Source organism: Xenopus laevis, chromosome 4L (genome assembly GCF_017654675.1).
Source record: "Xenopus laevis strain J_2021 chromosome 4L, Xenopus_laevis_v10.1, whole genome shotgun sequence".
Lineage (NCBI taxonomy): Eukaryota > Metazoa > Chordata > Amphibia > Anura > Pipidae > Xenopus > Xenopus laevis.
Genome location: NC_054377.1, coordinates 119,414,188 through 119,438,563, shown reverse-complemented (window position 1 = coordinate 119,438,563; position 24,376 = coordinate 119,414,188). Strand labels below are relative to the sequence as shown.

The 24,376-nt window shown below is 38.5% G+C and overlaps 1 protein-coding gene across 2 annotated transcripts in view; it reads right to left on the bottom strand.

Moving 5' to 3' along the window:
- Positions 1 to 486: 486 nt before the first annotated feature.
- The window catches only part of cacna1i.L (calcium channel, voltage-dependent, T type, alpha 1I subunit L homeolog), a 177,907-nt gene continuing 154,017 nt past the window's right edge, over positions 487 to 24,376 (bottom strand). The window contains exons 26-35 of one of the 2 annotated variants that reach the window (XM_018258841.2): positions 23,830 to 23,963; positions 23,608 to 23,678; positions 20,289 to 20,367; positions 20,065 to 20,186; positions 19,122 to 19,442; positions 18,118 to 18,264; positions 14,902 to 15,018; positions 4,102 to 4,270; positions 3,235 to 3,428; positions 487 to 2,175 (exon numbers count right to left, since the gene is read on the bottom strand). In XM_018258841.2, the coding sequence (XP_018114330.1) occupies positions 1,492 to 2,175; positions 3,235 to 3,428; positions 4,102 to 4,270; positions 14,902 to 15,018; positions 18,118 to 18,264; positions 19,122 to 19,442; positions 20,065 to 20,186; positions 20,289 to 20,367; positions 23,608 to 23,678; positions 23,830 to 23,963 (2,038 nt within the window). In that variant the 3' untranslated portion in view covers positions 487 to 1,491. The remainder of the gene's footprint in view (positions 2,176 to 3,234; positions 3,429 to 4,101; positions 4,271 to 14,901; positions 15,019 to 18,117; positions 18,265 to 19,121; positions 19,443 to 20,064; positions 20,187 to 20,288; positions 20,368 to 23,607; positions 23,679 to 23,829; positions 23,964 to 24,376) is intronic. The other variant, XM_041590722.1, reaches the window with a different exon arrangement.

Genomic DNA, 24,376 nt, shown 5'->3' with positions numbered 1-24,376 from the left:
CGTCTAAACACAATAATGCAATTCCATATTTATGAGCACAAATGCAGCAAACAAAGTGCAATATTGTAGAAAAATTAGTTTTTTTTTATCCATAATGCAGTGGTTTCCCATAATACCTCCTTAGATGACAATCAATTGGATTTGACTTTGCCTTAATTGAAACTGTTCTCTGGGTTGTGTCCAAAACAGATGCAAATGTGCTTGTATTGTAATGAAAATCGGGTGAAATGTGAGTTTGGTGGAGGTTGGGTCACTTCTGGACTGGGTGGTCAAAACAGTGTCCACATCCAATATCCTGGGCTTTAAATCTGGTGCATCTATTGGTGCAAATCATGGTCATATACATTAACTTTTGTAAACTTCCATGGACCCTGGGCAGTGATAATCAGGGCTGGACTGAGAGTCAAAATAGGCCCTGGCATTTCAGGTACACAGAGGCCCAATCAGCCCACACAGAGGCCCAATCAGCCCACACAGAGGCCCAAACAGGCCCCACCAGCCCACTAAATACTGATTTTCTATGGCACCTTATAGCAGCCCCTCTGGCATTTGCCAGAACCCACAGATTGCCAGTCTGGGCCTGGTGAAAATAATTCAGGTGCATTTATTCAGCCATTACTAACTCAACTTTTTGGAGGTCTCCAACTCCCTTCACCCTGATGAAGATGAGGTGGAGACCCCCTAAAATGTTGAGGTGGTAATAGCTAAATATATAGGTTAAGCACCTGCTTCATTCTCATTATGTGTGCCTTCTATTTCTACTGAACCCTGGAGCTACCTCCAGATCCAGGATGTTGGCCAGATTTTCCAGTATGTTGGCCCAGTTTCAGTATGTGTAGTTGCACACCATTCATCAGAACCATTGCAGGAGCAGGTTTGAAAACAAAAGTGCCTTAATGACCTTGTGCCAATATGAGTGCTCAATTGGGTCCATTTTGGAGCACCAGCACTTGTGGGTGTGTTTGTAAATGACCCCATTATATCTCTTCTTATTATAAGAAGAACAGCTACTAAGTGAGGTTCTGTTCTGTGAATTATTTCATTTTTCTAAGTGTAAAATAAAGGTAATTACGTTAAGATATTCTCTGTAAATTAAGAGTACCAAAATCAGGATCAATAACGCTCCTTCTCCAACAAATATTTGTATTGCCTCATAAAGATATCTTTTATAATACAAACTTTGAGGAAGTCCCAAGCAAGAGTAAAAATAAAATATATAAATAAAATAATTTATAATTATATATATATACTATATGAAATAGTTTCACAGGCTGGTTACAGTACAGCGGTTCCTCCCCACACAGAGCACAAGAGCTCAACTGCCTTTAACTCTTATATCCCCAGTTGCATTGCTTGGCTGGCTCACACAGTGAGGTAATGTAGCGTTTCCTGACGGTCTGTTTGAGAGCCATAAGGCTTATTATCCCCTGTTGCAGAATTAGAAAATCATACCCCAGAAGATTTATCCTGCCACCCACCCAGAAAAAAGTCTCATCTGTTTCGACGGCTTTTATTGCCAAAATCCGCATTTCCTGAGACACTACTGGGTGGTAACCCCTTTTCCATAGTTGGTAATTTTTCGGTACTGCTACTATTCTCTTGGTTTTCTGAGGGAGTAGAAGTTTGGTAAAAATCCATCACCCAAGATGGCATTGAAAGGAAGCCCTGTGGATCAACCGTGTAAAATTGCTTAGCTCCTCTTACCCTAGAAGGAGCAACAGAAAGACTATTGACACTGCTGCATTTCTTTATGGTACCACCAGGTGGTGCTAAAGACGGAGGTGGGGAAAAGAGAGAGGTCAGAGATAAGCTGCTAAAAGTCTCAGAGGGCTCGTTCGCACCTCGCAGGCTTCCACCTGCCCCTTCTTCATCAGAAGGGTCCATGGAGTCATGAAGAGTACATCCAGGACTAGTGCTACCACCACTGCTATGGCTCCGTTGGTGACGTCGAACTTTCTGAAGGGCAAAGCTAGGGCGGTTACTTCTCCTTTGTATCATGGATAGAGATGTTATAGGTAATGGAGTATGGTGTGATGCAGGTGTCGCACGGAGATCTGGGAGGTCCAATGTGCACTGTGGTGAGTCACTAAGATTTAGGCTATCTTCCAATGTGGTCTGTAAGCTGTCCTCCGACGTTGCACTACCACTTTCCATAGATGAATTGCTTTCTGTGGCCTGTGTAAAAATAGAATACCTTTCCTTACTAATTGCATTTAATGAAATAAGCAGTATGATAGAACACAGAGTGGCATAATGTATTAGTGTTCTACAAAACTGTACAATTAATTAAATCAGTGGTCTCGATGATCACTTACAGGACATTACATTTCTGAGTCATGGGCCATTCATTCAAATGTTTGGCAAATGGATTGTTATATATAAATTATGTGATACAAGGAGGTGTATAGAGATCTTGGGACTTGGGTACCCTGGGGCCAATACAAATTTCTTGGTAGGCCACATATGGCCCTCTAAAATATAAACATAAGAAGGTAGAAGACCCGGTTTGTGAAAATGTAAAATCAGAAGAATCAGGTGCAAATGTGACACACAAGATATATGTTTTTGTAGTAGTTTTGCCCTAAGGCATAAAGAATGTGCTACAGTAAGACCATTTTAGCCAAAACTATTTGTAAGGTAAAGTTTGCACCAGACTACTAACCCAGAGCTTGAAAATCTACTGAAGTAGGTGAGATAAAGAAAGATACAGAAGGAATGAGCTGTTAGTCAAGATGTAATAATCCACCGTTTACCAAATTCCCCCACTGGAAACTATTTAGTAACACAAACATTTGCCCCGGCTCAAAGACAACCTTGTTTGTTTGCAGATTGTTTTAACATATTACACCAATAAAAGATTACTGATGATGAGTTCTATTGGGGAAAATAAGACCAAATAAATGTTGTGATTCCCAGTCTTCTCCTGCACTGTCAACATCCATATCCTCGACATTGCTTCTTCTCTTGCAATAATTGGCTACGCTACCACTGGTCAGATCCTCAAGCATTGATGGGGCCCAAGACAGGAACCAAAGTATCCATCAGCATGATCCAGTTCTGGTAGTGAGGTTAACTATCACAGAAGTCACCTTACCTATAGAAATGTTGGACAAGACTAAAACTGATTATACTGTAACTGTTTGCATCATCAAAACAGGATGGTTCTCTTGAAAGTAGAAGAAAATTAAATGGAAGTTAGAACTGCTAATACACTTAGAATATATGTTGCCTTACCTGCCGAAGAAGTGAGCAGTTGATATCTGGGGAGCGCCGTGTGGCCCACGATTCTGGAGAATGCAGTTTTTGAGAAGGAGTAATTTCTCTGGTGTTTGGAATCTCTCGATCTGTTTCAGTTGAAGGGTGGAAAAATTCTGATGGGACTGGTAAAAGAGGGCTCATTGCTTCGGTGCATAGCGGGGAAGGAGAGACTGTGGGCACAAGCAAGGAAACCATAAGTATGATAAAGTAAATGTTATTACACACTAAGTTAAGAAAAATGCATGGTCACACCTAGCCCATTGGTTGGTGGGTGTAAGAAAGAATAAGTCATGGTAGCATTTTCCGAAAGTGGACAACAGATTATCTGATGTTACTACTATTACAAGATTATGGAACTGATTTACAAATATCGGTGCAGTTGCCAGTAGCCATCAATCAGCAGTTGAAACTATCCACTAACAAAGGGGAAACTGGTGCAAGAACAGAGAGCATTGTTGCACTGTACCAGGGGTAGTGCAAGTGCAAAGTGTACAGGGAGATAATGGGAGCAATATTGTGTCCCATAGCATGCCTCCAGCTTGAGTTTACTCTTGATAAATGAGTCCTTACATGCAGAAGAATGATTTCTTTCTTTCCATAAATGACCTAGTTACAGTGGTAATGCGCTTGCTAATTCACTAAAGAAAAAGCACGGAGAACAATATGCTGTGTTATTGTGTGTATAGTCAACAAAATGCTGGCACATTAGGCTTGCACTGAAACACTGCTATATAAAGGTCACTGCGGTTTTTACACTGGGGCTGAAAATGTACAGCCTTTCCAGACACTGTTGTAACAATACATCACATTAAGAAAAAGGTTCTGTATGATGCACAGGCTCACCTGGGATGCTTTCTTCTTTCAGCCAGCTTTCCCAGGACTCCGCCGGGGTTAATGAGACTTTCTCAAACTCACACATAAATCGATCGGCTGTTGGGGATCCCGGAATGCTTGCAAGCGGGAAGATGTTCTCACCAAACATTGCCAAGGAATCCGGGCTATCTTGCCCATCCTACAAATCAAAACAGGAGTGGGATTTGCACTTCTTGAAACTCGTAAGAACTGGCACAAAGTATCACATACGTTTCTTAATTGATGAAGTTGATAATTTAATGAAAGCTCTAGGGATGCACCGAATGGATTCGGCCGAACCCCTGAATCCTTTGCAATAGATTTGGACGAATACCAAACCAAATCCTAAGATTCTGCCGAATCCTGCTGAAAAAGGCAGAATCCCGAACCGAATCCTGGATTCGGTGCATCCCTAGAAAGATCTCAATTCAATGATACATGAGTAAAAGATGGAAAGTTTGTATGATTATTAATGACATCACAACATTTATTCTGCTATTTTCCTTACCCCCTGCACTTAACACCAGTGTCTGGATGGGGCAAGTTGGGTTGATATCCTACTGTAGAGCAGGTCTGGACTGGGATTCAAAATAGGCCCTGGTATTTTAGGTAGACCCAAACCGCCCCCCACCAGTCTACTAGATAGTGACTGTCTATAGCATCTAACAGCAACCCCCTCAGAACCCACAGATTCCAGGCCTGGTGTAGAAAATGCAAATGTTACCTGATGCAAGGTTCTCACATTGCAGAAATAGCACAGGCAGTGGTGTAACTAGATGTTACTGGCCAGCAAATTATTTTTCAGGCCCTCAAATGTCTAGAGATTGAAATGTTTTACTAATATTTCTTGAAAGTGTAAATTAATTAGGGCTTCATGGGGCCCCTATACCTCCTGGGCCCCCCCCAGCAGCCGCAGGGTCTGCTTCCTCTGTAGTTACATCCCTGAGCACAGGTAACCCATGGTAACTAATATTTCTTGAAAGTGTAAATTAATTAGTGCTTCATGGGGCCCCTATACCTCCTGGGCCCCCCCCCCAGCAGCCGCAGGGTCTGCTTCCTCTGTAGTTACACCCCTGAGCACAGGTAACCCATGGTAACAAGCAGATTGGTTTCTGTGGGTTCCTGGACCAATACTAGACCCAGCTGCACCTCTACAGAGACTGGGAGCTACAAAATAACATGGGCAAAGTGTAATCCAAGGACAACCAATAAGAGCCACTATTAAGAGTTAACTATTGGCTGGTTGTATGGGGGGTGAAGAAAATCAAATAAAGCCTTAGGCATCTAGTGATTTGGGGACTAACAGTGTCACAAAGTGCCTGTTTGATGTGCACATTTTGTCCTGGTTAATTCACCACAAGTACTGCAAAAACATGTTTTTTTATCATTCTTCTCATGTTATGACTGGCTATCATGGCACTGGCCAGGTGCTCAAACACTAATGGGGCCAAAGAAGTAGGCGAGGTATCCCTGTGCATAATACAGCTCTGGCAGTTTTCTTTTCTTCTAAAAAAAATTACATTTTAGGGGATGGTTCAGTTTATCCGTTCTTCCTCTGTATATCATAAAAGTCTAAATCTTTAGGAAAATAACATGTCTTTATGTAGTATAATCACAAGTGAAATCTCTCTGTGTGATGCCAAGGCTCTAAAGAACGACAAAGGAGCTGGTGCACTTATTATCCTCGCAGCTTGAAGCATCTTGGCTAGAGTAGCCGTCCAGTTATCCTATGCAAGTGGAAGGCTCAATTTGGCAGACAGCATCTGCTTCGTGGATCCTAATTTACAGCTTTGTAATTCTGCATGAGGCTGTTTAAACTAGTCTCCTCCGCATGATGATATTCTATAATCACATGGCCTGTGACCCAGATTGGAAGAAGTTGTGGTTAGTACGTGTCTCCCCTGCACTGAGCTTTAATATTAATGTAGCTTGCTTCTGCTGCTGTCACAACCTAGACATGGCCTACGAGAAACCACAACGGCAGCGTTTCATGGAAAAAAGAGACATCGCTGTTTATATGTCTGACAGAAGTCATGACATGAATGTCACCTTTGCCAATATTTAACAATCAGCAGAGCAATGGTTCTTTGCTGTTTCTCAATAGCCCTCTGTTTAAAAAAATGGAAAAAACACGAGTTTTATTAACTGATACATTTTGTATCCAACCCATAACGTATTTATATTTATCAAGATGCTGCATTGTGCCACCAGGTGGAGTATTCAGTGGACAGTCACATTGCTGCAACACTTCTAGGCATTGGTAAAACTATCATTCTCCATTCTAGATAAATGGCAATACCTTGGAGTGCATTGCTGTCCTGTCATGTACTCATTAGGGAGGTATTCCTTCTCTTAAGCTGGGAATACATATAAACCTCTGCTCAGCTGGGGAGAATGCCAGGGGGTGGGCCATACTGAGCTGATATAATTGGGTCAATGATTGGATCAAAAATGGGTCTGAAAGTAGAGGATCACATCAACCACCTAGAGCAGGGATCCCCAACCCTTTTAACCTGTAAGCAACATTCAGAAGTAAAAGGAGTTGGGCAGCAACACTAGCATGAAAAATGTTCTTGGGGTGCCAAATAAGTGCTGTGATTGACCATTTAGCCCCTATGTGGATTGTCATCAACCTACATTGAGGCTCTGTTTGGCAGTATACCTGGTTTTTATACAACCAAAACTTGCTCCCAAGCCTGGAATTCAAAAATAAGCACCTACTTTGAGGCCACTGGGAGCAACGTCCAAGAGGTTGGAAAGCAACATGATGCTCACAAGCCATTGGTTGGGGATCACCGGCCTAGAGGATCACTTCAACCGCCTGCTGTAGTCCCTGTCCAATGAGATTTTTAAATCCACCCCATGGATATTTTGCCAATCCCTGGATAGATATAGGTTGGCAAAGCAATAATTTTGCTACCGGACATGGGCCAATGAGCTGCTGACTTAGTTTAGAAGGACTAAGGTTGGCTTATGTACTGTATGACCTGCTTGAAGTGATACTAAAACTTTCCATTTTAAAGGGGATGCATTTAAAGCGGATCTAAATCTTACATAAAACGCATTGATTTGAGCTTACTCAAAGTGCTTTTCTCATCACTTTTGCAATTTGAATTCATTTTTCTATTTAGCTCTCTCTGAAAAAATGAAATCTCAAATCATTCGAGTTTTCGAGCAAAACACTAGAACATCATGCAGGCTGTTAACATCTTCAAATGGTTCAAGGGGCCTCTGCCATTGACTCAGACATGACCTCAACAGGTTTTTAGATGGTGTTTTTTTGGATTTGAGCTACAGTGTCAAGCTGAAAGCTGTCTCGAACTATCAAAAACTGCTAATATAAGAGTATGTTTCCAGCAGTTAATTTTTTTGGGTTTACATCCCCTTAAAGTTTTAAGTATGTTATAGAATTACAATTTTTTTTCATCTTTTCTTTTTGAATTCTTTGCCTTCTTCTTCTGGCTCTTTCCAGCTTTCAAATGTGGGTCACTGACTCCATCTTAAAAAACAAATGGGCTGTAAGACTACACATTTATTATTATTGCTACTTTTTATTGCTAATTTTACTATTCAGGTCCTCTCCAATTCATATTCCTGTCTCTTATGCAACTAATGCATGGTTGCTAGGGTAATTTGGATTCTAGCAACCAGAATGCTGTAATTACAAACTGGAGAACTGCTAAATACAAAGTTAAACTCAAAAACCACAAATGATAAAAAATGAAAACTAATTGCAAATTGTCTCAGAATATCCCTCTCTATGTCATACTAAAAGTCTTCAGTTTCACATTTCTATTCTACCCCCCTCTCACTTAAATAAATCACTCACTGACACAGGTTCTGTCTCCCTTCTGGCAGGGGCAGCAAGGCTACAGTATGCTCCAATAGTCTGGGACACGTGTAACAAATGGCAAAGCCTATCAGAGTTACCCTCTGGCATGATTGCTGGAATATCATAGTGTAAATCAATAGGTACAAGAATGATATACCAAACTGCAGTGTGTTTGCAAATAAATCATCTAGTGTGTTGGAGATATAGGGATTTATGAGCATTAAGTTGCCAGTATAATAGAATCTATGCTGCTCAGTAGCTGCCTTGTCTGCAGGCCTGGATTTGTGGAGAGGCCACCAAGGCCTGGGCCTAGGGCGGCAGGATTTTAGGGGGCGGCATGCTGCCCAACCACACCCACATTTGTTCAGAAACACTGGAGATGAGCAGGTTATACGATTTTTTAAATATCCTGTGCGCCAATCCCCATTGCTCCGGTCCCGATGATGAAAATTTGAGCAAATAAAAGGGAGGGGATGGGGGGCGACGAACAACAGCGGGCCTAGGGGTGCCCGGTATGTAATTCCGGCCCTGCTTGTCTGGTCAAATGAGATGCACAAAGGACCTACCACCAATCCACCAGATCATGTGACCTCTGGTGTTGTTGACTATAAATGTGGTGGTGATGTGGATGTGGCCCAACACTGTAAATATGCTACTGGATACGGTAAGGCAGAAAAAGAATTATCAATGGCTTTTTCAGTGCATAAACAGATAAAGCATACTCTCCCTAAAGACCAAGGTCTACTAGACATCTACAGGCCATCTGCACAAACACCACATCTACATATGCTTTAAATATATTGTTATTATTGATTAGTGATTTATTTAACACTTTATTATTAGAATTAGCACAAGAAAAGGTCTGTCCCCTAAGGGCTGAACTTCATGCTGCGTCTTCATCCGACAGTCGGATATATGTAGTTTTACCTGCGATTTCTCATTCACTTCCTTTATCTTCTGGACATCTGACACGTCACGTGTGTGTCATCGCATGACGACGGATCGCTCCTTGACGCATCGTGGAGTTCAGCCCTTAGACAGCAAATGGATTATGGACTACTACTATTACTACTACTACTATTAGTAATCTTTATAGATATGTAATATTGCCCACAGAGACATGTTATCTCAGGAGCATATTCACCAGAGGAACAGCCTCAGTATTCCACACAACTCTCCAACAAAACACCTTTTCACTCCATTCAGGAGCAAATACACAATGTAATCTTATTTTCTATTCCTTTGCAACGGTGTAGGTTAGGTATGATACTGTCAACTACTGGGAAGTGAACAGACCTACTCAAAGGATAGCCTGAGAATAGCCCCAAGGGCTGTTTTGATCACAGGAGTTCTTTCATGATTTCCAGCTCAATAGGAAGGTAGCAGCTGCCAAGAGTTAAGGTTGTATTGATTGCCATATTCTCCCTAAGAGCTAGGCAGCAATCAAAAGGCTTTGTGTGCCCCTGGCCTAAGCAAAAGGAATTCACAATTAGTGTATAAATATACAACTTTACCCAAAAGGGCCACTATACCCTTGTTTTTTCCTGCTGAATTGTGCTTACTATGTTAAATAGCCATGTTCCCTTATGGATTCTTGTCATTGGATTATAAAACAATAGAAGGCCTGTGAGCAGTGGTATGCCAGCATGTAGTATGCTTGGCAGTTAAAGAGTCGCTGCTAAGGCAAGGCTAAGATGCAAGCTGGTGCAATTACTGAGCAATAAAGCAAAAAGAAAATAAATTATTATATATACTTTTAAAAGTATGCAAACACTATTTCTATGAGACGCACAAAAAAAGGCAAATGATTGGTCAGCTGTGATGGAATATAACAACAAACATAGCCATGTATAGTTATGTTGCCCATATCTATTAAAATTCCCTTCTGTACCTATCTCAGCTGCATTATTTGTCCATGCTAGAAAATCACTTGACTCAAATGGCTTTCCATATCCCGTCATAACATTCCATTAAAACGGACGATCAGTATCACACCTCTTCAAACAATAGGAATGCTGTTTAGTAGTAGTATGCCTTGTGAGCTGCGTGTTTGCTCCATCTGTGAGTGTCTCTTTTTCTATATGCACGCACACGCAGGGCTGCCATCAGGGGGGGGACAAGTGTCCGGGGCCTGGGCATCAAGGGGGGCCCGGCAGTGCTGCAGTTTTGAAAGAGCCGGCCCCCCTTGCGAGTGCCGAAGCCTGCGGCTAGCCTGAACAGCCAAAAATGCGGAAGTGCCAAAAAGCCGAACTCCCGAAGTGGCGGAAAGACCCGAAGCCACGAAAATAGCCGAAGTCCCGAATCCACGAGTTCAATTCTACTGAATATTTTTTGGGGCCCCAATTTTTTTAAACTTGTAAGGGGGCCCTGGCGCCAATGTTTTTTTTTTTAATTTTTTTATGGGGGGCCCTGGCACCAATGTTTTTTTTTTTTAAACTTATAAGGGGGCCCTGACCATCAATAGCTTTTTATAACTTGTATGTGTGAGGGGTTAATTTTTTAGCACTGATGTCTGTGTGGTCTTTTAACTGTGGTGTGGGCGGGGTCTGGACGTGGCTTGGTCACCAGGGTGGGCGGGGGCCCTGATTTCTAATGGCGGCCCTGCGCACACGTATAGAGTCTGTGTTGAGCACATTGTCCTGCTGTATTGATTGATTGCAACCGGTGTTATTTTAAAGGAAAAAATACAGTCCATCACTTCAATTTGGTTCATTACAGCGAAAGACACAGTTGGAAGAACCAGTGGATGAAACGGCGTATTCCACAGAGCTTTTATTATTTGACTCTAATAAGGAGGAAAGTGGTTCCTCGCAGATTGGCTCTACAGACATTTGCGGAGGGCAATTTTAGAAGCACTAAATTTTCTCTTCTATAAAAATCTGCTTTCCCAGCTAATGTAATCGCTTTCCCCACTAATCTTTTTGTATATCTATAATTTCATTTTGAGTGGGTTAAAGCTCTTGCCTTATCATTAAACAGGAAAAGCGTATAAAGTACATTCCTAGGCCAACACTGACAGCATTGCAGGTGTCTGTACCAATATGCAGTTCTTCAGCACAAAATATTTCAAACTTTGCCTCTGGCACATCCAATGTCTGTTACTCACCAGTGTAACCCTTATACGTTCTCATTTGCAAAAATTAAAGGGGCAGATTTACTTCAAATTAAGGTGACAATGATAATCCGAAAAAATTATCAATTGGTCTCAGTCGATAGTGGGGGTTGTAGAAGAGGGGTTTTTATTTAAAGGGGAACTAACCCAAAGATGAAAATTTAGTATCAGCTTCCACATACTGAAATACGAAACTTTCTAAATACAATCAATTAAAAATGATGTATGATTTCTTAAATAATCAAGTTTATATTCACTATCCCTCTTTCAGCATCTTCACTATCCCTTCTCTTCATTCTGTTGTCTCCTTCTGTCTTCATGCAGCAGTTGGGTGTCAGATATTCATTGACAGTTAAATCCAATATATCTTATTGGGGGGCTCCTTTTGCCTAGAAGATGTATTAGAGCTCACTCTATTAAAATCACCAGACATCATGTCTCTCTACGTGCAGAATTTGTGCATACGGCAGTTTATTTGTTAGATTTTGTTTGTACTGGAATCAGTTATTTGAGTGAGCCCTAATACATCTGCTAGGAAAGGAAGCCCCCCCCCTATAAGATATATTGTATCTAACTGTAGAGGATTATCTGAAAGAAGAAGAATGAAAAGAAACAGATGCTGAGAGAGGGATAGTGAACATAAACTTGATTGTTTTAGAAATGATGCAGAATATTTAATTGATTTTATTGACAATGTTTCTTATTTTAGTATGAAAAACCTTATACTGTATATATTAAATTTTCATTTTCCGGGATAGTTCCCCTTTAATTTTCTAAATTAATACTGTGTTTCCAATTCAGTCATTCAATAGAAAACCTTACAATGATAACCTTAATGATAACAAATGTCACTCACTAGGAGTAATTTATGACTAGGAAAGCAAGAAATGGCAAATTGGCATTCATTTTGTTCTTTGCTTCCTGCCCACAATGGCATCCAACTTGTGGGCAAAATTATTTTTGTGGCCCCAATTACTGGCCTTGGTCCTTATCCTCTAGGATTCATTGCTTACCAGAGATGTCCAACTGACAGTTTTAAGTGTCAGTGACAATTTAAACAGCTGTCACTTGAATTTAATAACTGTTTTACTTTAATATACCTTCTGGCACCTACAATTGCCGATTCTGTTCACTGTCACCAGTGACAGCCAATATAAGGAGAAGTTTGCTGCAGAATTCTTTATAAAAAAAAGTAATCTGCAATTGATGTTGTGAGCAAGGGAAGATGACAGTGCAGTGACCTAATTCCTTTGGTTAAACACACATGACCGACATTAAAGGAGAAATAAAGCTTAAAATAGAAGTAGTGTAGAAATGCTGCACATTCTGTTTTGGGTTCTTGCACCAACCTAAGGCAACCACATCCATTTATCAATGCGGATCTGTGTCTCTGAAGATGCCTCCAGTAAGTCTTGGATGCTGTCATTTATCTAAGCTTAGAGAACCACTCGCTATATACAGCCCTATAACATCAGCTTATTTGACAGGTGAACCTAATTTTCTGCTTGATGATTTTCAATGACCCCTAAACTTAATTTCTCAACAGCTGCCCAGAGCACACTGAGCATGTGCAGTGTCACTGACAATCCTGATAAAAAACAAGATGGTGAGCTCATGTGACAACTTTGAAGGCCTAGATCATTACTGTTATAGCGATGTTAAATCTTTTGGCTGCTACAGTAAGTTCTGTATATAAAAAATGGCAATTGTAGCCTTACTGGTTTTAAGGGTTTAGTTCTTATTTAAGAATACATTTAGGGGGTTATTTATCAAAGTCCTATTTTATCTCAACATTTTCTGCTGCAAAACTCCGATCAAATTCGCTCGGGTTTTTTACACTTATTTATTATTACATTTTCCTGAAAATTTGCTTTGCAGGAAAAAATCTGATTTTCACGATTTTTTGGGGATTTTTCATCTACTACTATTTTTTTGGCGTATTGCACAAAACTGATCGCACATCATAAAATCATGGGACTTCTCCCATTGACTTATATGCAACTTTAACAGGTCTGAGATGCTGGATTTTCTGATTTGGACTTTTCCATCCTCAGGGTTTAATACATTCCGAAAAATTTGTTTAAAATTCCGAATTTATATATAAAAAAAATGAGGATTTTTTTGGGGATTTTTAAATTCAGAGTTTAGTAAATAACCCCCTAAGAGGTAGTGTATGAAAAAAGGAAGAAGGAAAGAAAGGCAGTCTGATAAGAAGGGAAAGGGATCAAGATAATAGAAAATTGCAAAAGGGAGTATGTACAAGCAGACCAAATGGGAATGGGAAGAGCAGAATAAGAAAGTAAAGGATAATGAATGGGAAGATATTTAAGAAAAGACCAATGGATAAATTACACCAGAAGTGGGAAAAGGAAGTGCAAGAGTGAGGAAAATATGAACCAAGAAATGGTAAAAGGGAAGCTCAGAAAAAGAAAGGAGTAATAAGGAAAATGAAAAAAACTGTGACTTGAAAAAGATGATGACCTCCAATGGATATATATATATATATATATATATATATATATATATATATATATATATATATATATATATATATATATATATAGGAATGGGACCTGTTATCCAGAGTGCTCAGGACATGTGGTTTTCCAGATAACGAATCTTTCCATAATTTGGATCTTAAATCATGTAAATATTCAATAAACTCAATAGGCTGGTTGTGCTTCCAAAAAGGATTAATTATATCTTAGTTTGCATCAAGTACAAGGTACGGTTCAATTATTACAGAGAAAAAAGGAAATAATTTTTAAACTTTTGGATTATTTGGATAAAATGAAGTCTATGAGAGATGGCATTTCCATAATTTGGAGCTTTGTGGATATTGGGTTTCTGGATAATGGATCCCATAGCTTATGGGTTATACAGACTTTGAATGGCATAATCAGTTAATTATAACCACACCCATGAATATGATGTTTATGGATAATCAGCCTGTCCAGCCTAGGAATAAATGGCATGTTGTGAACCATCAGATGTTTCTTTAGTTTACAAGGCTTGATTTTTGGCATCAGGTACCAACATATTGCTTTTTTGATGAAGTCCAAGGTCCAGGCTCCATTGTATAGTTCAGCCTGTAAACTCTCCCAATTAAAAGGAGATCTAGCAGATTCTTCAGATATAACCACTTTTGTTGTTGGATAGAAACATGGAAAAAAAACGTACCCTGGTCATATCATTGCTTTCAACACATCATTCATTCTTTATAACAACTGTAGTCGAGCCTTAAAGGTTCCTGGTTGGTTGCTATAGATTACTGCCCTGGCTACATTTGCCTTCATTTGTGCATACTGCTTAATTCTCACAGTCGCTAGTCTACTGGAACTAATTCCGAGGTTCAGTTCTCAGTTCATTTTCTATAGAATTGATTAGAATTGGGAATTCTGTATTATAACAGCAGCATTTCATTAGAAAAAATGAATTGGAAAGTGTAAATGTGTTTTTCATATGCATAAAATGTCCTTGTTCTGCCAAAGGAGCTACTAGAGCAATAAATGACTAAACAGCAATGTGAATCTCTACACATAACAATTAAAAAGCTGTAAAAATATACTGTATATTTCTGTTTCTCATTTATATGTATTTGTTCATGAGCTCAGACGCTACTCAGTTGTAGGCTGAGCCAACGAGGTTGAATATTCATAATTTTTCAGCAGTGAATCACCCTTCTATTAACATGCAATTTGGCATTTCCGCAGAGCAGTTACATGAAAAATATAGTGAACTGTTGTTACATTTAATGAGCTTGCCCAAGATAATCCACGGGGATAAGGTCAAATAATTAAAAGCTGCTCTACTTTGAATTGCATTTACACACAAAATATGCTTTTACCTTCATCTCCTTTAAATGACTCGTGACACCTTGATCTTCTGAACTGAGTTCATCAGTCAATACTGACGAGGACTTGTCAGAGGTTAAAGAAAAGGCCTCCATTTCTGCCAGCTGGACCTAAGCAAAACCATTATTAGTTATAGGGATTTGCAGTTAACCCATTCAGACATTTCTCATGTCCTGCTTAGCCTACAATCTTCCCCGACTGTTTTGCCCAGAGGACAGCAGGAATTTTACACTATCCTACAGTGTGTAGAGTCAGTACAACTCATAAGGTTATTAAAACTGTCAGTGTTGTATTAATCTGCCTAGACCCATTGCCATACAGGTGTGGGACCTTTTATCCAAAATGCTCGGGACCTGGGGTTTTCCGAATAAGGAATCTTTCCGTAATTTGAATCTTCATGCCTTAAGTCTAGTAGAAAACATTAGAGGGCAGATTTATCAAGGGTCGAAGTGAGAATTAGAATTTTGATTTAAAATTTATAAATTCTAATTTTCAAGTTTATTTTAGGGTAATTCCATTAGGGAATTGTTAAAATTCGATTAGAGTTTTTGAAAAAATTAGTATTTCTAAATGTATCATGTACTGGCCCTTTAAGAATTCAAATTAGACTATTCGCCACCTTAAGGGATCTTACGAGCGTTTTTAGGTGAGCAGGAGCAGACACACTGAATTCTTTTCAATGGGGCTGTACTCATGCAGACGCATGTAAGCGCTGAATGCAGGAAAAATACAACATGCTGTGTCCCAACCTGAGTTCGCCGCTTACATGAGTCTACTGCTGCGCTCCCCTGCGGCTGAATGCATGAACCTGGAACGCAGGGGAGCGCAGCTAAAAACGCTCATCTGTAAGAGCCCTAAACCTGCCGAATTGCTGTTTTAGCCTATGGGGTTGTTTGGAGACATCCTAAAAATCTAAATGTTTTTGGTAAAAAACCTCGAATTGAATTCGATTTGAGTTTGAGGGTCGATCCCATTCACCCGAATTTGAAAAATTATATTTTTTAAAAAAAAGTTTGATTGAACTTTTTTTTCGAATTTCAAGTTCATGGGAGTTTTTACAAACTCCCATGAACTTGAAATTCGACCCTTGATAAATCTGCCCCTAAGTAAACCCAATAGGTTTTGCTTCCAATAAGGATTAATTATATCTTAGTTGGGATCAAGTACGAGCTACTGTTTTATTATTACAGAGAAAAAGGAAATCATTTTTAAACATTGGGATTATTTAAACAAATGGAGTCTATTGGAGATGGCCTTTCCGTAATCTGAGCTTTCTGGATAACGGGTACCTGTACCTGCAAGACTTTTCATCTATAGGAGAGCAGGGTGACGTCAGTAACTAAAAGCTGAAATGATCAATACAGTTTCAGCTGCTTAGCTGCCAATTATGACAAACAGTTTCCAGATTTCTTAGCTGTTTTAGAATGTACATCATTAAATGTTTCACAACAAGTCTGAGTTATGCCCATCTTATTTTTTGTTAAAACCTACATATATTAAAACAAAAGAAGACTAACAATAGTTAAAGGGGTGGTTCACCGTTAAGTTAACTTTTAGTATGTTATACAGTGGTTAATTCTAAGCAACTTTTCAAATGGCTCTTATTTTTAGTTTTTGAATAATTTGCCTTCTTCCTTCTTCAAAAAAAAAAAACCACTAGAATATTAGGATTATTATTAACATTAGAATGTATTCATTATATTATTTTAACAATAATTATTATTAGGATTAATGTTTTCATTGCGACCCAGCAACCAATTTGTTCTGTATCATACACTATGGGACAGATTTACTAAGCTCAAGGGAATTTTCAAAGTTAAAAAAGTTTGAACTTCGAAGTCATTTTTTGGATACTTCAACCATCGAATAGGATACTACGACTTCGAATTTACTTCGACTCCGATTCAAAGTAAAAATTGTTCGAATATTCGGCCATTCGATAATCGAAGCACTGGCTCTTTAAAAAAAACTTTGACTTCATATTTCGCCAAATTAAAGCTACAGAAGTGCAATGGTAGCCTATGGGGACCTTCCGCAGCACTTTTCTAAGTTTTTTTGATCGAATTGAAATTCTTAGATTGTTCGCTAAAAATAATTTGAATCGTTCGATTCGAACTATTTAATCGTTCGAACGAACAATTTCTATTCGATCGATCGAATACGCTAAAAATCCTTCAACTTCGATATTACAAGTCGAAGGATTTCAATTCGAGGGTCGAATTTCGGAGTTTTTTTAACTTCGAAATTCGACCCTTAGTAAATCTGCCCCTACCTGTTAGATTGTAAGCTCTGCAGGGCAGTTTGTCTGAAAATAAAATATATATACACACACACACATCACATATCCGTATATGAATATATGCTTAGGAAGAACCCGCAGGAATGTGGAGGCCTGGTAGTTACAATCACAAAAAGAAAATGGAGGTGTCTGTCGATGTTGTCATTAAATCCTCCCATGGAGGACATTTTTGGTGAAAAAGATAAATTAATTTAAAGGAATTAATTCACTGTCACAACTAATAATACATTTTCCAGTGTATTAACATATAGAAATAATTATATAGGGCTCCGGTTGATACAAGTAAGTAACCAAACAAACTATGAATCATTGGTATTGAGTAACATATAACCATGTTTTGATGACTGATCTCTGGGGCTTATTGATAAACATCATGTTGCTCCTACTTAACACAATGAAAAGAAAAATGGAACTAGATGTGGATCGATACTGATTGAATCGTGTGTCTAAATACAGCTTCAGTGCCGATTCTGTTGTATGATTTTTTACATTATATTCAATAATCCTAAAACATTATTGGAGATTTGTCATGGGACATTCCATGTTTAACTGTACCATTCTCAAATTCTTCCTTTCTAATATTGCAGCTTGAAGGGTAACTACACATGAAATCTACGTTTAAGTTTACTTATCTGAATTAGAAGTGTGTTCACAGACAAAATAAAATCTACTTCAAGCTTGTGATTTCCATCTCATGTATTTTCAGACTACGTACTACTCATCCTTATTTTATTAAATAGTACCATCTAAGACTGCTCACAGATCATTTCCATTTAATTTATTAAAAGAGATATATACTACCAATAAGTACATATTAATGTATTTATTGTGCAATTCAGGTCCATAGTGACAATTGGGAAATGGCACACACTAATATAGTGGCACATGGGTGTGACGTTTAGTATTTTACCTCTTGTTTGTCGTGATTGCACTTTTCACAGACGGTTGGGGAGGAGTAATGGTGGAAGACTGATCCAGATAAATTATCAATGATTGTTAATTCCCCTTCAAAAGAGTCCTTAATGATTAAGGAAACACTATCCAACCACAAGTTCTCCTAAAGAAAAAACAGTGTTGTTAGTAATTGTGGCACAATCATGCACTTTATTTTTGAATTCCTGGTTTGGAGGCAAGTTTTGGTTGTATAAAAAGCAGGTGTACTGCCAAACACAGCCTCCTGTAGGCTGCCAGTCCTCATATGGCTACCAAATAGTCAATCCTATGTCTTATGTAGCATCCACAGGAGCTTTTTTCATGCTTGTGTTGCTCCCTAACTCTTTTTATAGTTGAATGTGGCTCATGGGTAAAAACAGCTGGGCACCCTATAAAATGTATAAACTATGTTTCTCTATTGAAACAAAAATTACATAACTTTATTAATGCATGTGTAAATAGTAGGGGATATTTGTTTGATTATGGCATCAAAAACACTGTATCCAAAGGGTGTGAGGGTCTCCAAAAATAAAGAGGCAAATATAAAAAGTAGAAAAATGTATTAGGGCATGAAGACCTAACGCATTTCGTGCCTATAGGGGCACTTACTCATAGGCTGAAACGCGTTAGGTGCCCCTATAGGCACGAAACGCGATAGGTCTTCATGTCCTAATAAATTTTTCTACTTTTTATATTTGCCTCTTTATTTTTGGAGACCCTCACACCCTTTGGATACAGTGTTTTTGGTTTTTGCACCTTGGGACTGAGGTGAACTGTGAGTGTTTTCTCCTTATTATTTCTTCTATTATATATTTTTGTATCTTTACTTATCTAATATTTATTTGTTGAGTGGTACCATAGATACTTTTTGTTATGTGGCAGTAGCACAAACCAAAGTATTTTCTGATTATGGCATCCCCAATATTTCCACTGTGCGTGTGGAACTTCAAATACCGACATAACCATTCCATTGACTCTTACCTGAGCAGGAGAAAAACACTTTAAGCTTCGATGACTGTCAGTGGCCGGTCTTCCTCCGCGTCCCCCATTATCTAAACCAGTAACGGGTGATGTTTGTGAACAGAGGCCATGAGCTAACTCCATTTCTATCTCTGCATCCAGCTCAGCATCCTCCTGTGCTTCTTTGTTGCTGTCATCCAGGTGTTTCATTAACACGGCAACTACTACGTTAATGAGGACAAACTGAGCTGTGAGCACAAAGCTCACAAAGTACAAAGGCGAGATGAACTGGAGGTTGCTCAAGCAACTGCGATCATCATTGGTGCAGTCACGCAAAGTATCCTGCCAGGAGAGTAGAAAAAGTCGACAGTGTAACAAATCAATCTCTTTGGCCCAATTATACATAAGGACAAAGTCAGATGTGGCTTTGTTAGCTGGTTGACTCCCACAGCAACTGAATCTGTTTTCATCGGGGAAAGAACAGTGATTCATAAAAGAATCCTAGGGGAACCTCTGTTTGTGTAAAGGCCAATTTAATAGGGGATGAACCAAATGAATACACTGTGAAGTGCAATTTATAACATTCAAATTAAATTTGAATGCTTACGTGCCACTACTATATCCACGAGAAACAAAGATATTACTGAGCAAAAGCAATGCACTACATAGCATGTAAATAGGTATCAAGATCAAGGATGAGTTTAAAAACATTAGGAATGAACTGGCGTCACTACTTTTCTCTGTGGTTTATACTGGATTTCCTCCAGTGCCCTTTAGAACATCGATAATTTACTTAAAAATTCTAAGCAACCAGGCAACTTTCCATTTGACTTTTCAACTTGACCGTCCATTTCCCAACAGAGATCAAAACTTTACTGCCTTTCATTTGTATGAAGAAAACGGAATGTTACTAGGCTGCAATTACTAATGTGTGTGTTTTATTTTACTAAATGTGCTACTGTACCTTCATAATTCCATTCCAGTTGTCCCCAGTAGAAACCTGAAAGAGAGTCAGGAAGGCCATTCCAAAATTTTCAAATGTGGCGTGGCGACTCATTCCTTCACATGGGTGGTCGTCATTGCAAACTGTGACATGGTTAAAGTCAAGTGTATGAATAAGTGGGTCACGTACCAGTTAACACAAGGTTTTATTTCATGTGTACAGTTATACACAAAACATAAACGTACCAAGTTTCCCGAAAAGCTCCACTCCCAAAGCAGCATAGATGAAGAAGAGAAGCATGAAGAGCAGTCCCAAGTTTCCTACCTGAAACAAAACCACAGCTGCTATTTGAGACTAAAGAAAAACGACAGATGTTTGCAAGTATCATGAGAAAAGAGCTTATTAAATATATGACTGTTACAAGAAAACAATATTTGCCCATTATGTTCTTCTTTCTCTGGGAGGAAGACAGCAACAATGATTTGGCTGATTTATAAGGGAGAGTTACAAGGCTATTTTGATACTGTATTATAACTGACCATTCATTTTATTAAAAATACAGATTCAGTTGCTCCAGGATCAGATCTTAGCTCATTTTCTCCATTTTTGGTGGAGAACGAAGTATATGAGTTGGCTGCAGATTTGTAATGCAATTTGGGTGAAATGGAGATAAGGTATTATCTCCATTTCAATCTTCAATATCATGATCAAACTACACACAATCTGAGAAAAAAATAACAGACACTTGAATATATTTTGGAAACCTGAATAGTTGTCATATGTGAAAAAAAAAGAAATTTAAAAATGCAAAAACTTGGCAAGTAAATGCTGCCAAATTTCTATAAAGCTCTGCAACTTTCAAACAACTTTATTTCATTTTTTTATTTCATGTGATTTTTGTTACAATTTTTTCTGCGATATTCTTTTTTTTTTTATCTTGAAAATAGATAAATCTGCCTCCCTGCATGGAAACCACATTTTAGACAGACACCACAAGCAAAAGAATTTGCACCTTGGCAGTAACCCATGACAACCAATCAGATGTCTGCTTTCATTGTTCAACCTACAGGTAGGAGAAGAATGTGCAAATTTGCCCACTGTTTATAAATGAGCTTATGATTGTAAAAGAACACATCTACAAACTATGGGATGTAAGTGAAGTGTAAATCAGAAAGGATGTATGGTATAAGGATACAGAAGAGGTAGAGATCCAGCAGAAGGAAGGGAGGTAACCAGTGGAGTGGAAAAGGTTAACTGGAGCAGAAAGGAAGGAAAAAAATAACACAGTGGCAGAGAAGGATGGGAATAAGACGACCCTGGGGGAAATGAGCATTATTCCAAATGACTGGCTTATATCAATATCTAAGTAAGAATAATTGGAGGAATCAAGATCTATACATGTGACAAGATTAATACATATGACAATTACCAATGTCAAGTATCCAAAACTAACTGGATACAAAATGACCTGCTGTGGACCTTAATCAATATACTATATATATATATATATATATATATATATATATATATATATATATATATATATATATATATATCTATAACATCTCTCTGTATATACTGTACACACACAGTAACACAGTATCCTCCTGCAAACAGGGACACCGAAAGCATTCCACTGCAGTAATTTGATTATCGGGCCTATCACAGTGTTGTATGAATTATTGCTCATTTAACAGGAGGAACATATTTGTCATCGTTTCAGGAATTCATCTCCAACTCTGCAGGATTTTAAATGTGTGAAACATCTTGGAAATATAATCAGGCTGACAAATCATCATCTGTTGAAGACCATGATGCTGCTGGGAATAAAGATAGCAGCCAAGCATCTTCTCCAGCGATTAGCTACTTTAAGAGAACAACTGGTAAATGGAGCAGAGGGGGCCGGAGCAGAGATGGCTTCTGTAAATTGGCAGAATAGCAGTGTGTACATATGGCCTCAGGAGAACCATCTAATGTATGAGCATCAATATAAAGTAAAAATCAGCCAGTCTAATGTAAGAACAGTAATCTGATTTGAAATCAATACTGCTGTTGTCTTTTTTTTTTTTTGTCCCTTTCTTAATGATCTTCAGCCTAAGATTCGTAGGAATGAGACTCACTCGGGGCCAGCTCATCCATCAGGAGAATGACATAAATCTCATTACACCTTCTGTCAAACCTCCACCCCCTTCAAATGAAATGCATCTGGAGTTTACTTTCTCAATTATGCTAGTTTGGGAAGTCCTGCTATCTTTGGGAAAAATAAACTAGGGGCAGGGAAGCAATCGATAGCAGGTGAAGAGAAATATTGAACAAAGTATTGGTGATACCAACAAGGAATTAGAACGGGAAGACATATATGGAGCCAACAGAACTGTGATGGAGTTAAATGAGGACGTTCATACAGCACAAGGCATTGGCACAAAGACTAAACTGCCAGAAAGTCATTAGAAAACAGATTTGCTATGAGGAGATGGAGAGGTGCTATTATGAGCAAATTAAGAAGTATCACCAAAGAATGAAATGTAACTGACAATGGAAGAAATTATTCCAAGTTTCAAAGTCGCCATGATAACAATATTAAAACGCAATAAAATGTCATTTGTTAAAGGATCCTGTAATGGGAAAATAGTCTTTATATCATTAGATTGTCACCCCATTTTTCTCTTAGACACTGAAGCAGTTTACGGCCCGCATAAAATATTCTTATTTGCATATAATGGGGAGCTGTTCCATTGCTTACCTTGGCAGTGAGACCTATCCTACATTATTTATTGAAAAAACTAAAAAACTCTATTCCTCTAAAATCAAGAATGTCATGTTATTTATTTAAAGATTTGAATATAAAAAGTATCAATGGAAAACACCCGAAGAATCCACAAAAAACACAAATATCTCAAAAACCTCAAAAAATTTGAATTTTTTTGGGCAATCTGAAAATCTCTAAAAGTCAGAATGGCTCAGCCTAAAAACATTGACTTCTACAGGACCTCGACTGCTTTTACATGCCAACGTTATGTATTAGAGTTTCTGTGGTTTTTACAATCTCAACTTTCTAGAGTTTTAGAGAAATTTTAAATATCACACATTTTTAGAGGAAAAAAATAGACATTTGAATGTTCGAAATAGGTCCCTACGGTTTGTTGATTTCTAATTAGCAGGTTTTATTAAATAATTAAAACTATATAGAGTGACTAAACCCCAACAAGATATATGTGGAAATCGGGGTGCAAAGTGCAATTTTGTGTACTTTGCTCCCCACCTTCCATGCTAGACGAACTGCCTTCGGTCACTATGCTCTTTTGATTGCCCGAGTTAAGGTATATTTTACAGTAGCCATTTTTTTCTCCATTACTTGTAGAACTACCCCAACTTGCTCCCTGCTTGCCACAGGGTGTTTCCCATTGGCATCAACAAGAAAAGCTATGACTCGGGCCATTTTGTCATCATTCTGCATCTTTGTCTGGGCCGTTGTATTTGATTATCACCTGAAACATGCCAGAAAAGCCACTTTTTCATCTAAACAAAGTAAATGCTAGATGGGGGGATTCATTCTTTCATTACCTGAGGCAGAGCTTGTACCACAGTGTCCAGTAGCGCCCTCATTCCCGTTGCCATTTTAAGCAGCTTCAGCACTGCAAGGAAGAAGTAATAATTGGAAACATTTAGTCAAGTACCTGGAGCTCTGACATACCAAAGCCGAGCACTACATAAAAGGATAATGTGCCACTTTTTAAATGTCCTAATAATGATATTGATTATTAACTGAAAAAAAGGCTTTATTACCCCTGGTGATGCGTAGCACCCTCATGATGCGAATAATGGTGGGATTGATGGGCAAAGCAGCATTTATTTCAATTTCTTCTAAAATGATCCCCATCACAGACAAGAGCACAATGGCCAGGTCCAGTTGGTTCCACCTTAGTTATAAAACAAACAGCAAATAAACTATGTATATAAATATATAGCAGAATCTTAGTTAAACAGTTCAGCTCATACATATACAATACTTTTTTAGCAATGGTTTCAAAGTATACCTCACAAAATAATATTATTTTCCCCTTAACATTGTTCATGTTATAATCTTATCATTGATTGAGATGGATCAAAGGGATTTCTTTCAGGGGACACAGAAAGTTGCCAGCAGTTGCAGAGCATACAGAATAATAGACAGCACATTAAGATTAAGCAGGACTATCATGGAATAGTTATTCATATGTTTTATGACTGTATTTTACAGGGGAAGAAGGACTCTTTAGGGACTTCTCTCGGTCTCCATGTGGACCAGTCCTACACTGTTTACTGTGTATTTAGTTAGGAATTGTGCATATCC